Source organism: Panthera onca, chromosome C1 (genome assembly GCF_046562875.1).
Source record: "Panthera onca isolate mPanOnc1 chromosome C1, mPanOnc1 haplotype 2, whole genome shotgun sequence".
Classification (NCBI taxonomy): Eukaryota; Metazoa; Chordata; class Mammalia; order Carnivora; family Felidae; genus Panthera; species Panthera onca.
Window position 1 is genome coordinate 8,629,718 of NC_138346.1, and position 12,275 is coordinate 8,641,992.

The 12,275-nt window shown below is 47.8% G+C and overlaps 1 protein-coding gene across 6 annotated transcripts in view; it reads right to left on the bottom strand.

Moving 5' to 3' along the window:
* ARMC9 (armadillo repeat containing 9) overlaps positions 1 to 12,275 on the bottom strand; it is a 152,813-nt gene that overhangs the window by 30,473 nt on the left and 110,065 nt on the right. For all 6 annotated transcript variants that reach the window (XM_078450789.2, XM_078450788.2, XM_078450786.2 and 3 more), the window contains one exon: positions 3,550 to 3,654. In XM_078450789.2, coding sequence (XP_078306915.1) covers positions 3,550 to 3,654 — 105 coding nt within the window. The remainder of the gene's footprint in view (positions 1 to 3,549; positions 3,655 to 12,275) is intronic.

The following is a 12,275-nucleotide window of genomic DNA, read 5'->3' on the forward strand; positions in this document are numbered from 1 at the left end:
AAACTTTTTGAATATAATATTCTGATACAATGTTTCAAAAAGTCAGTATCTTTCAAGTGATCTTGAAAAATCTACAATCTACCTCGTACATCAGAAGAGGAGGCGTGAGTGCTTTTGGGCACACAGTCCCTGGTGAAATGTCTTCTGTTTTTAGCGGGTTCCCTCGTTGGGCATGAGCAGTTACGGAGATACGAACTCAAAGCCTTGTGGGTACCGGAGCCAAAGGCACGGCTCTTTGAAATCAATGAGCCCCACACAGAGGCTGGCGGGCTGTCGATTTCAAATCAAGATCGGGGGACTGAGGGCAGCTTAGCAAGACTGATGGGCAGAGACGGCAAAACTGGGAGTGTCCAGTAACCCAGTGGCTGCCCCACATTGTTTTCTAACTTTAAAATTGCTTCCATGACGAGATCCTACAGTGACCTGGTGTGGAGGGTTGAAAGGTGGCCCCAAGTAGATACGCTCATGTTCTAACCCCACGAACCTGTGGATGTGGTGAATGTGACATTTGGCAAAGCGGTCTCTGCAGATGTAATTAAGTTAGTGATCTCGAGATGAAGCCATCATCCCAGATTATCCTAGATTCACGACAAGTGTCCCTATGAGACACAAAAGAGAGAAGGGGAGAAGGCCCTGTGGAGATAGAGGCGGAGTCTGGAGGGGTGCAGCCACCAGCCAGGGAACCCCTGGAGCCACCGGAAGCTGGAGGAGCATGGGAGCCTCTCCCCCAGGGCCTTCAGAGGGGGCGTGGCCGTGTGGGCCTCTTGATTTTGGACTTCTGGCCTCCAGAACTGTGAGAGGATAAACTTCCGGTGTTTTATACTAATTTGTCCCTCCGGCACCAGGAAGCTAAGACACTGGGTCTTCACGTTTATATAATGAATCTTTCTGTACTTTGTACTCGCGTTACTCATATTTCCACCAAAAAGTAACTGACAAACGTGCAGGGAACTTTTCTGCTGGATTCAAAGATGTCTCCTGGTAAAAGGATAGTAAAGATACGTGAGGGAGATTTAGAACTGCACGCTAGGGTAAAATGACGCCATTTCCAGATGCCATTACCCTGGGTTACCGGGTTACTCGTTGGTCTGAAAGCTCTGCAATTGTGCCCCACCAAGCGGCACGGTTAAGCTGGGAGTCCCAGATGTTCTGTGCCTTGGTTTTTGTTGCTGTTGAAAAACCTTCACCATCCTCAACCTAAGATCGCATAAGCATTTACTTCACCTGGGAGAGGGGCTGTAAATCGCTCTGCATTCACACTTGGTTTCGGTTCGCCAAGTTCTGTGAATGTCCTTGCTGACCATCACATGCCTGCGTGGTTGTGTCTGTGGGAAAGTCCCAACACTGCAGGGCTGGGTTCCTGGCCGTGGCTTCCACCCTCTGAAGATGCCCCACCCACTTGCCTGTTCCATTCTCATCTCCTGCCTATGTAGCAAAAGAGTCTTGCATTCGTTCATTCAATATTTTATTTATTTTTGAGAGAGAGAGAGAGAGAGAGAGAGAGAGAGAGAGAGAGAGAGAGAGACAGGGCGAGTGCGTGAGCAGGGGAGGGGCAGAAAGAGGAGACACAGAATCCAAAGCAGGTTCCAAGCTCCGAGCTGTCAGCACAGAGCCCGATGTGGGGCTCGAATCCAGGAACCATGAGATCATGACCTGAGCCAAAGTCAGACCCTTAACCGACTGAGCCACCCAGGTGCCCCAGGAGAGCCTTGCTTTCAAAAACACACATCTTATCAAATGGAGTCCAGTCCCTCCCTGCCAAGGTCAGTGCTCTTCCAAAGGGAAACAAAGCCTAGTTAGGGCTTCAGACTTCCATCAACAACTTGGAACCCAACTGCCTCATTTCCAACGTTTCTGGAGCACCTCCCTACTTGACTGAAAGTAAACAGAGCCTCCACAGTCAGATTCCTTTGATCCTTGAGACGTTCAAAAGGCTGTGATGGGCTATAGGCCTTGACCATGACCAGAGGCAAGGTGGTGGGTGGTGGTGGTACGGGGGGTAAGGGTGGAACCCCGGCAGAGCCTCTTTGGGTCATCTCCCTTCACTCCTGCCCCCTATAGTCCATTTTCCATCATGCAACCAGAATGAAAATACAAGTTCATACATTAAAACAAGTCAAACTGAGTCACTCCCCTGCTCCAGTACTCTCCCAGCTCAGGCTGGGAGAAAATCCAAAACCCTTGCCTACAAAGCTCCCACAGATGGGCTTCTGGCTGTCCTCTAACGTCGAGTTCCACCAGCAGATTCTGTACTCCAGCCTGGGGCCCCGGAAATTCCTTGACAGGTGAGGAAAACTGGGGCAGGTGTCCAGGGAGAACAGTACCCAGGGTGAGATGAGGAGGGCCAGGATGGGGGCAGTGATGGGAAGGCACTTTCTGCTTCTGTCTACTCCTACAAGGTCATGCCACCTGCACGCACATTCTTTTCCTTCTCAAGTCACTGTCCCTGACTTGTTTGTTGAGCAAGTTGTTCAAGGATTGTTGAAAGACTGGCTCCTGGCCTTCTGCTCCAGCAATGCGAGATGTCAGAGTCCACAGGACTGACCCAGTCAAACACCAGCTTCAAAATTCCAGGAGCTCCTTTTAATGCCAATGGCCTTCACTCCTGTGTGCTCTCCTGTCTGTCCCAGGAGAGCGGACAGGCCCCCATCTCTTGTTCCTCCCTTCAGAAACCTCACACTCCAACATTCCACCTGTTCATTGATGTGCTTTCTGATCAAGGTTTCGTGAGACACCTGCGGGCGGGCCCCCGACACTGCCATCCTCTCCTGGCCAATCGGCAGCTCCCTCCTCACGCCCTCCCCTGTTTAGCTGGCGGGTGGTAACCAGGGGCTCCTAGAGCTGGATGGGCATCGGAGTCAGCGGGGAGCTCTCTGAGCTCAGATGATGGCCCCATCTCAGACGTGTGACTCCACAGGCCTCTCGGATGCCCGGATTGGCCACTCAATCCATCCTGAAACACTCCTCCGTTCCGATTCCCGTGGCGCTACATTATCCTGGTTGTCCTCGAGCCTCTCTGGTCACTTTCTGTCCTTCTCAGAGGCCCCGCTTCTTGCTCCCACTCCTGACCTGCTGGTCTGCCCCTCTGTCCTCAGCCCCTCACTTTCTCTCTCTCTCTCTCTCCACCCTCTGCTTCGTTAGGCATCTCTTCGCCCGCTCTGATGGTTTCAGCCATCACCGGTGTGCCGATGACTTGCACACCCGCCGGTCTTCCCTTCTACTAGATAAGGCACACGAAAATTAAGAAGCTGGACAGGTGGGTGATTACTACTGAGGCGGGCACACCTTTGGATGTTAGGAAGGCTCCTGACATGTGCCCTCGTGTTATATCCTGATCTCTTTTCCGTTCACCGACAGCTCTATCTGTGACAGGTAGCTAGGGCCACAGTGCTCTTCAGGGCCGCTGGAAGCAGACTGGCCAACACTCTCATAAACATAGTATCGTAGTATCGACCAAACCACGCAGTCATGTGTCATTGCAAAGGCTAAACGCATCAATGGCCCATCTCTCCTTTCTACTTCTCCCCCACCCCCTCATGTGGTACTTACTCCCAAGTACTCCGTGGTCAGAAGCTTCTCGCCTGAGAGCTCTCCAAGCTGGGGCTGGATCAGCTCGTCTTTGTCCAGATCAGCTTCCATAGTGTCATGGTCCTCCTGTTTCAAAGGACACACGGGGGTCAGTGCTCTGGATCCCCCTGCTGCACATTCCCAGACAGCTGGGTCCCCAAGTGGGCACCTACCAACGGAATGAGAAGGCGTCTGCCCAACCACAGCAACTGGTGGGTTTGCATTTCAAACGGCTTCAGGGGCAGTCTGTCCTCTGCTCATAACCTGAACCATGAAGCCAAAAGGGAAAATACCAGCCCGCCTCTTTCGGAAGCTGGGCACCTGTGGACACCTCCACGGCCACAGGTGTGAAGAGGTTCAATGAGACACTTAATAGTCTCCCTCAGTCACAGCTCTCAGAATTTCTCTGGGAGGTCAAGGGACCATACGAATAGCCAGGCCAGTCCACCAAGAACTATGAAGCACCTTCACATGCACAGGCCTTCAGCAACTGTACGTTATAGGCTTGTTGTTCTCAAGCAGTTTACAGTCAATAAGTAAGAAGACTCATCAAAAAGAGAAGAGCGGTTTTGCTTTTGGGAAGATGGAGTGGATATACTTTTCCCTATTCCTCCCACCAAGTACGGCCTCAAAACACTGGACGTTAAATATAAAATAAACACAAGAGACCCTGAAAGACAGAGAGAAGGAGGCAGACTGGCTGGGTCCCCAAAGACACAAGGAGTGAAAGGTGCTGAGTTCCCTGGGGTTCCTTGGTTCCTTACAGATTCCACACTCGGGAGCTGAAGAAGCCAGCAGCCCAGCAACGTTTGAGTGGCGAAGACAAAAAAAGTCTCCCCAGAGCCTGCTCCTCTAGCTGAAGGACCGGGAAAGGGAGGGCCTAGCAATGACAGAAGTTTTAGAAAATAACCAAACACCGCAGAAAATATTGTGGCCCCGTCCCAACCACACCTGCCAGGGCCTTCGGGAGTCCAGGCTTCTACCCTCACTGGGCTGTCATCGGGCACCCCCACATCCTCAGCTGGGGTGAGACGAGTAGGGAGGGGGAATTTCATCCCTCCTGGGCAGTAATGAGGTTCCCCCATCCCCAGGAGAGAGTGGAGACCACGTGGAGAGCCCAGCCTTCCAGCCGACAGTGACGAGATACCCCCTCTCCCTGCTCTGATGCTGTCGGAGGAGGCCCGGTGGAGATTCATGCTTTTACCACGGCCCACATGTTTCTGTGGTGCCAGGGGAGGCTCTGTGGGCAGCACTAATGAGGCACTCCTTCCTGTTCCAGTTAGAGAGATACTAGTCGAGGCTGAGTAGGGATCCGGAACTCCCACCCCTGTCTTGCAGTAACAAGGAGTCTCCTCCCATCCCCTACCACCCCTGGGTGTCAACAGAGGCTGAGTGTAAATCCTGGTCTTCTATTCACACCTGGCGGCAATGAGGAGGAGACTCACCGCCACCCCCCCCGCACCCCCCCCCCCCCCCACCGCCAGAGCAGTATCAGAAGCAGCCAGCTAAAACAGAAGGTTTCAATTAGATCAAAAGTCTTATAATCCTCAAAATATCTGGGCTTAAATAAAAAATCACTCATCATACCGGGAACCAGGAAGCTCTCTCAAACTGAACAAAAGGAGACGACCAATCGATGCCAACATCAAGGTAACGGAGATGCGACTAGAATGATCTGACATAGATTTTAAAGCAGTTGTCACAAAAGTGCTTCAATGAGCAATTACGTTCTTGAGACAAATGAAAAATTAGGAAGTCTCAAGAACATAGAAAAAGAATAAAATAAACCCAAAGCAAGCACAAGGAAGAAAATAATATAAAGAACAGATATCAGTGAAAAGGAAGAGAGAATAACAAGGGAGAAAATGAGTCAAAGAAAAAAGCTGGTTCTTGGAAAAGATTAATAAAATTATCCTGACCAATGTCAGGAATGAAACAGAAGATATTACTACAGATCCGGGAGATATCAAAAGGATGAGGGATCACTATGAGTAATTCTGCACACATGGGGTTGACAACGCAGATAAAAACACAAACTATCACAAGCCTCTCAATATGAAATTTTGATATAATTTTAAGATAACTTGAAAAGTCCTATTACTACTAAGGAAATTCCTTCATAGTTTAAAAATTCCCCTGAAAGAAATCTCTAGGCCTACGTGGTCTCACTGGAGAAATCTATCAAACTTTTAAAAAAATACCACCAATTCTATATGTTTTCAAGAAAACAAAACAGGAAGGAATACTTCTTATTTCATTTCATGAAGGTTTTGTGTTACCAAAGCCAGAGAAAGACAGTACCATAAAAAGAAAAGTACAAATGAAAGTCCTTCATGAATAAAAATGCAAAAATCCTTAACAACCAAGCTAAGAGAAAGGTAAAAAAAATCCTCAGCAAAATCTTAACAAACAGAATGGAGCAACAGATCAATTATGTTAAAAGAATTATACGCCATGACCAAGTGCAGTTTGTTCCAGCAGTGCGAGTCCGGTTCAGTATTTAAAATTTAAACATTGTAGGGGCGCCTGGGTGGCGCAGTCGGTTAAGCGTCCGACTTCAGCCAGGTCACGATCTCACGGTCCGTGAGTTCGAGCCCCGCGTCAGGCTCTGGGCTGATGGCTCAGAGCCTGGAGCCTGTTTCCGATTCTGTGTCTCCCTCTCTCTCTGTCCCTCCCCCGTTCATGCTCTGTCTCTCTCTGTCCCACAAATAAATAAAAAAACGTTGAAAAAAAAAAAAATTTAAAATTTAAACATTGTAATCCATAATAGTGAGGGGTTTGTGAAGAAAAAAATCATATGGTCATAGTAATGGATGGAAAAAAGGCATGAAAAAACTCAACATGACAAAAATTCTCACAAAAATAGGAAAAGAGGAGTACTCGATAAATAACATAGAGCTGACATTACACTTAATGATCAAAGACTGGAGGCTTTCCCCCTTAAGACTGGGGACAAGGCAAAGATTTCTGCTTCTATTCATTCTTATTCATTCCTAGTGCTAGAAGTTCTAGCCAGAGCAATAAGGCAAGAAAAAAAAAAAAAGGAAATAAAAAGCATATAGATCAGAGAGGAAGAAACAGAACTGCCTCTATTTGCCCCTCCCCTGCTCACTCACTCTCTCTCAAAATAAATAAATGAACATTAAAAAAAAAAAAAAAAAAGAACTATCTCTATTTGGAGATGCCATGATTGTCTATGTAGAAAATCCCAAGGAATCAACCCCTCAAAAATCCTAGAACTAATAAGTGAGTTCAGCAAGGTCACAGAATACAAGATAAATATATGAAAATCAATTTCTATATACTAGTGATGAACTTAAAACACTGAAATTAAAGATACAGTATCATTTATAATTCACAAAAAATAAAAATTCTTAGGTGTAAATCCAGCAAAACATGTATAGGACTTGTAGGCTGAGAATTATAAAGTGCTAATGAAAGAAACTGAAGATCTAAATAAATGGAAAGACCTACCTTGTTCACGAACTGAAAGACTCAACATAGTTGTTAGTTCTGTCCAAATTGGTACATAAATTTACTGTAATTTCTATCAAAATCCCAGAAGGATTTTTCTGCAGATATATGCAAAATTATTCTAAAATTTATATGGAAAGGGCAAAGGGACTAGAACAGCTAAGAAAATTTTGAAAAATAAGAATAAGGTGGGAAGAATCAGTATACCCAGTGTCAAGACTTCTATAGGTACAGGTTTCAAGACTATGCGGTAGAGGGACAGACATAGAGATCAACAGAGCAGAATACAGAACCTCAAAACAGATGTACACAAACATGTTCAACCGATTTTTAAAAAATATTTATTTATTTATTTTTGAGAGAGAGAGCGCGAACAGGAGAGGGGCAGGGAGAGAGGGAGACAGAGAATCTCCAGCAGGCTCCGCAGAGCCGGAGGCAGGGCTCAAACTCACGAACCATGAGATCACAGCCTGAGCCAAAAATCAAGAGTCAGGCGCTTAACTGACTGAGCCACCCGGGCACCCCTGCCCAACTGGTTTTTGACAAAGGTGTAAAAGCAGTTCAGTGGAGGAAGGACTGCCTTTCCAATAAATAGCGCTGGAACAACTAGACATGCATAGGAAAAAAATGGACCTCAATCGAACTCTCGTGACTTATCTAAAAATTATTTTAAAATGGATCATGGACTTAAATGTAATACTATCCAACTGTTAGAAAAAAAATAGAAGGAAGCTTAAAGATCCATGAGGCAAAGAGTTCTGGTACCTGACAACAAAAGCACATTCCATAAAAGGAAACATTTGATCAACCGGGTTTAATTGAAAATTAAAAATCTTTTGCTGCAAGACCCTGCGAAGAGAATAAAAAGCTACAGACTGGGAGAAGAGATTTGGAAACCACATATCTGATAAAGGACTAGTATCTGATTATAGAACATACCAGAAACTCCCAACACTCAACAGAAAAAACCCAAACAATCCAATTAGAAAATGGGCAAAAGACATGAAGAGACCAAAGAGGATCTATGGGTGGCAGATAAGCACCTACAAATATTCAACATCGTTAGGCATCAGGAAAACGTAAATTAAAACCGCAATGAGATGGCACTCTTCATCTGTCAGAATGGCTAACATGAGAAATGCCGGTGAGGGGGCGCCTGGGCGGCTCAGTCGGTTAAGCTTCTGACTCTTAATTTCGGCTCAGGTCATGATCTCATGGTTTATGGGTTGGATCTCCGCTTCTGGCTCTGCACTAACAGCGTGAAGCCTGCTTGGGATTCTCTCTCCCTCTCTCCGCCCCTCCCCTGCTCTCTTTCTCTCTCGAAATAAATAAATGTATTAAAAAAAAAAAAAAAAAAAGAAATGCTGGAGAGGATGCAGAGAAACTGGATCCCTCAAAAACTGCTGGTGGGAACACAAACTTGTCCAGCCACTCTGGGAAGATTTGGCAGTCTCTTTAAAAGCTAAACACACAACGACATGCGACCAAGCAACTATACTCTCGGGCATTTATCCCAGAGAAAGGGAAACTCATGGTCATACAATACTCTACATGAATGCGTGTAACAGCTTTCTTGTAATAACTCAAAACAGAGAATGACAGATGTCCCCATAGGAGGACGATGAGACAAACCGCAGCACACCCACACCAGGAATTACTGACACACACAAACCTGGATGACTCTCCAGTGAGCTGCGTCGTGTGAAACAAACCAGTCCTCGTGGTTATAAACTATATGATTCCGTCTATGTGACATTCTTGAAATGACAAAACTGTGGAACTGGAGAACAGATTACTGGTTGCCAGGGGGCATGGAGGACAGGGGGTGGGAGGGAAGTAGGGGTGGCTGTAAAAGGGACTTTGGTGGTCATGGAGATCCTCTGGCTCTTGAGTGTCTCAGTGGTAAAATCCTGGCTGTGGTGATATACTATGGTTTTGTCAGATGTTACCACTGGATGGAACTGGGTAGTGGGGGGACCAGCAATGAGATCAACCCAAAACAGACCAGACCTTCACCTGGCAGGGACTAAGGAAGGAATGTGTCTATGAAGGGGGCTGGGTGGCCATGGAAGTGAGAAAAGGGAGGTTGGGACCCTGAGGAAGCTGGCAGTCGAGTGCTGGTCCAGCCTTGGGGCGTAGGGATGCCCCAGGCCTGGTGACAACAGTCCCTGAGATCATCTCTAATCAATCCTTCCCCTGATTCCTTGCCCACTCAACAACCTGTAATTTGGCTCCTCTGAACTTGCCAACAAGAAGGAAGAGCTCCATTCTGCAAACATGTGTGGCCCGGTCCTTATTTTCAAACCAATATCTGGTCATTCTGGGTGCCTTGGTCTCTTGTGAATTTGATTTATCTGAGTCAGGTGTCAAGGGATCTGAGGGCTCACCTTCCCGTGAGGGCAGCCTCCAGGCAGGGCTGTTGCTGGGGGGACAGGCCATCTCTCTCAGTTCTCTTTAGCACACAGATGGACAGGGCCATCTGCCATCACTAGATAACGTCACCTAGGGCAGGCTGTCTTAAGAAAAGGGGGTTTGACTTATTCTAGGTGGTCCCCAAAGGCACAGAGCCTTCTCTAACAATCAGCATTGTCTTACTCGTGGCCTGGGCAGCTGAGCAGACACTCCCCCGCCAGCTTACATACGACAGCATCTCTGTGACGCCCTCGTACCTAAGCAACATTGAAGAACCCACCTTGCATTTATTTCCATGGCACTTTACATCTGAAGCTCTCACAGTGACTCCGTCTGGATTACTTTTACTACACCTATTTTGTCTAGTGTGGACCCTGAGCCTGAGAGAAGTGACCAGTCCGCAGTGACAGGCTGGCCTGGAGGCCAGGAGTCTCAACTTTAAGCTGGGGGAAGCCCCTTTCTGCCCAGATCTTTGGGACTCCGCCCCCTGGGGCCCTGCAGAGAAGCCTGTTTCTGAGGAAGCTGAGGCTGGATTGCCCGGGTCTTCTGAGGCCCGAGGGTCCCCACGCCCGGCTGAAAGGGAGCTCAACGGGGCAGAGAGCGAAGGGCAGGGCGCAGCGGCATTCCGGAGCCCTCGGTCCCATCCTTCTCCTTCCTGTCCCGTCTAATCCCAAACAGAAAGTGCACTCCTGTCCTCCCTAGAACCACCACCTTCGAGAGCAACCTCACCCCCAGTCCCGACTCCTCTCCACGGGGCAACTGCCTTCTCCTCCCGCTGCCTTGCCTGAGTCGGCACCTCGGCCCAGCGCTAGTACACCCACTATCCTGAAATTTCACTCGGCGTCCTTAAAGGAAATGTTATCTGTGAGGCCCTGCCCGAGGTCAGCTCTGGGACAGCGAGGTGAGAGTTACAGTGCCGCCGTGGCTTAGAGTTTGGTTTACTAAAATGCCAACATCTTAGCGATCGAACAGTGTGTACATTACAGGATTATTTCAGGAAAATGGCCCTGTGGTCAGGGTCGAGTGGCAGGGAGCTCCGGGCAGTGGAGTAGTATTTCATTCCGTTTCCAGGGACCGAAGCCTTGCAGGCACTGGCTGGAAGAGGTCATATGAATCACAGTTTCACGGAGGTACGGGTGATACACCGCTCCCCTGCCAGGGCGGAATATGAAACGTTAGGAAACAACACAAACGTCCACATTCCATTTCGATGAAAAATCAGTGGTCGATGGCTAACCTCAGCCCGTGCAAGCAAGGGTGTTTCTTTCCCCTGGACAAGTACCTATGTAAGACACTCCCTTGCAAATCAACCTGTGCGCGCGCGCACACACACACACACAAGCACACACACTCTCAGCACAAGTTAAACTTGCTAGTAAGAGAGTCACTGAAGGGCGCCTGGGTGGCTCAGTCGGTGGAGCGTCCGACTTCGGCCCAGGTCATGATCTCACAGTTCATGAGTTCGAGCCCTGCGTCAGGCTCTGTGCTGACAGCATGGAGCCTGGAGTCTGGAGCCTGCTTCAGATTCTGTGTCTCCCTCTCTCTCTGCCCCTCCTCAGCTCATGCTCGCACACTGTCTCTGTCAAAAATAAATTTTAAAAACTTAAAAAAAAAAAAGAGAGTCATTGAAATATGTATTCAATTTTCTTTTTTTAGTTAAAACAAGTTGAAGCTGGGTTATTATTTTTTTTTCATCACAACTACTTTATAGTTAAATTCATTGACAACTGATAGGCCCTCCCCAATCTCTAAAAACACAGGGCAATTTCTGCATTTGGTCTCTAATATATAAAACCGTTCAATGGAAGTTAACTCGAACCACAGTGTGATACGCGAGTGCGGGGCCAGAGAGAGAACCTGGGCTCCAGAGTCGGCCTGGAGAATTTGCTTCCTCTGGTGCACATGGTAGGGAAGCACCAAGAATATCAGGTTAGGGTAAAATGCACAAAGGCAGGAAAACGGACATGGGAGTCATGACTAAATTGATAGTTCTTGGTTAAGAAAGCATACTGAGGCTGTGAATTCGTAAAGACATGATTCTTGTCGGCGTGTCTCAGTTTCTCCATTCGTCAGATGAGATCATCTGGCCGCCTCCTTGAAAATCATGACTTACAGACTGAGGACATTTCTTAAGTTCTCCGGTTTTGAAAAGCCATGTACTGTACAGATAGAGACAAGTAACAGCCGTGGTTTTCCTAAGAAACACTACCATCAGTGAAAAGGAAGCAGAGGCACGTTAGGACTTCTGAAATGTAAAGAGCACACGTAAAATGAGCTGCACCAGTTGGGTTGGAAAATGCAAGTTAACAAAGAGAAGCAAGAGCTTAATTCAGTGCTATTCAATCCGTTTGTGGCAGCACTTGGGAAACTATGTGCAGAGGGAGATTTGGGGAGGCAGAGGAAAGAAAGCGCTAGATGCGGTGGGAAATGTAAGCAGAGAGCCTACCAGAAACGATGCTTTGCTGATAGCGGGGCCCTTGCTCTACTTTCTCAGTGGGTGCCAAGCAGATTGAAACCACTGAGGATGTCTAAGCACTTTCTGCAACGGACAAACCCGGGAGACGTTCCGTGATAATTAGAGCGTATGTGGTCTACCGGGGAGGGAAGCGACTCCTTTCCATTAGCTTCCCCCAGTGTAGATGGGAAGAATTTTATTCTCCGCCATCCGGTGCGAGGGGCTGAGCGTGGCGGCGCCCCGGGGCCAGAAGGCACCCTGTGAAAACAGCACCAGCCACACTGCTAACTTTTCCCAGCTGCTTGTGAATTCCAAATTAAACAGATTTTGAAATCTGCTTTGTGAAGCAAGGAGCTGATGGATAAGG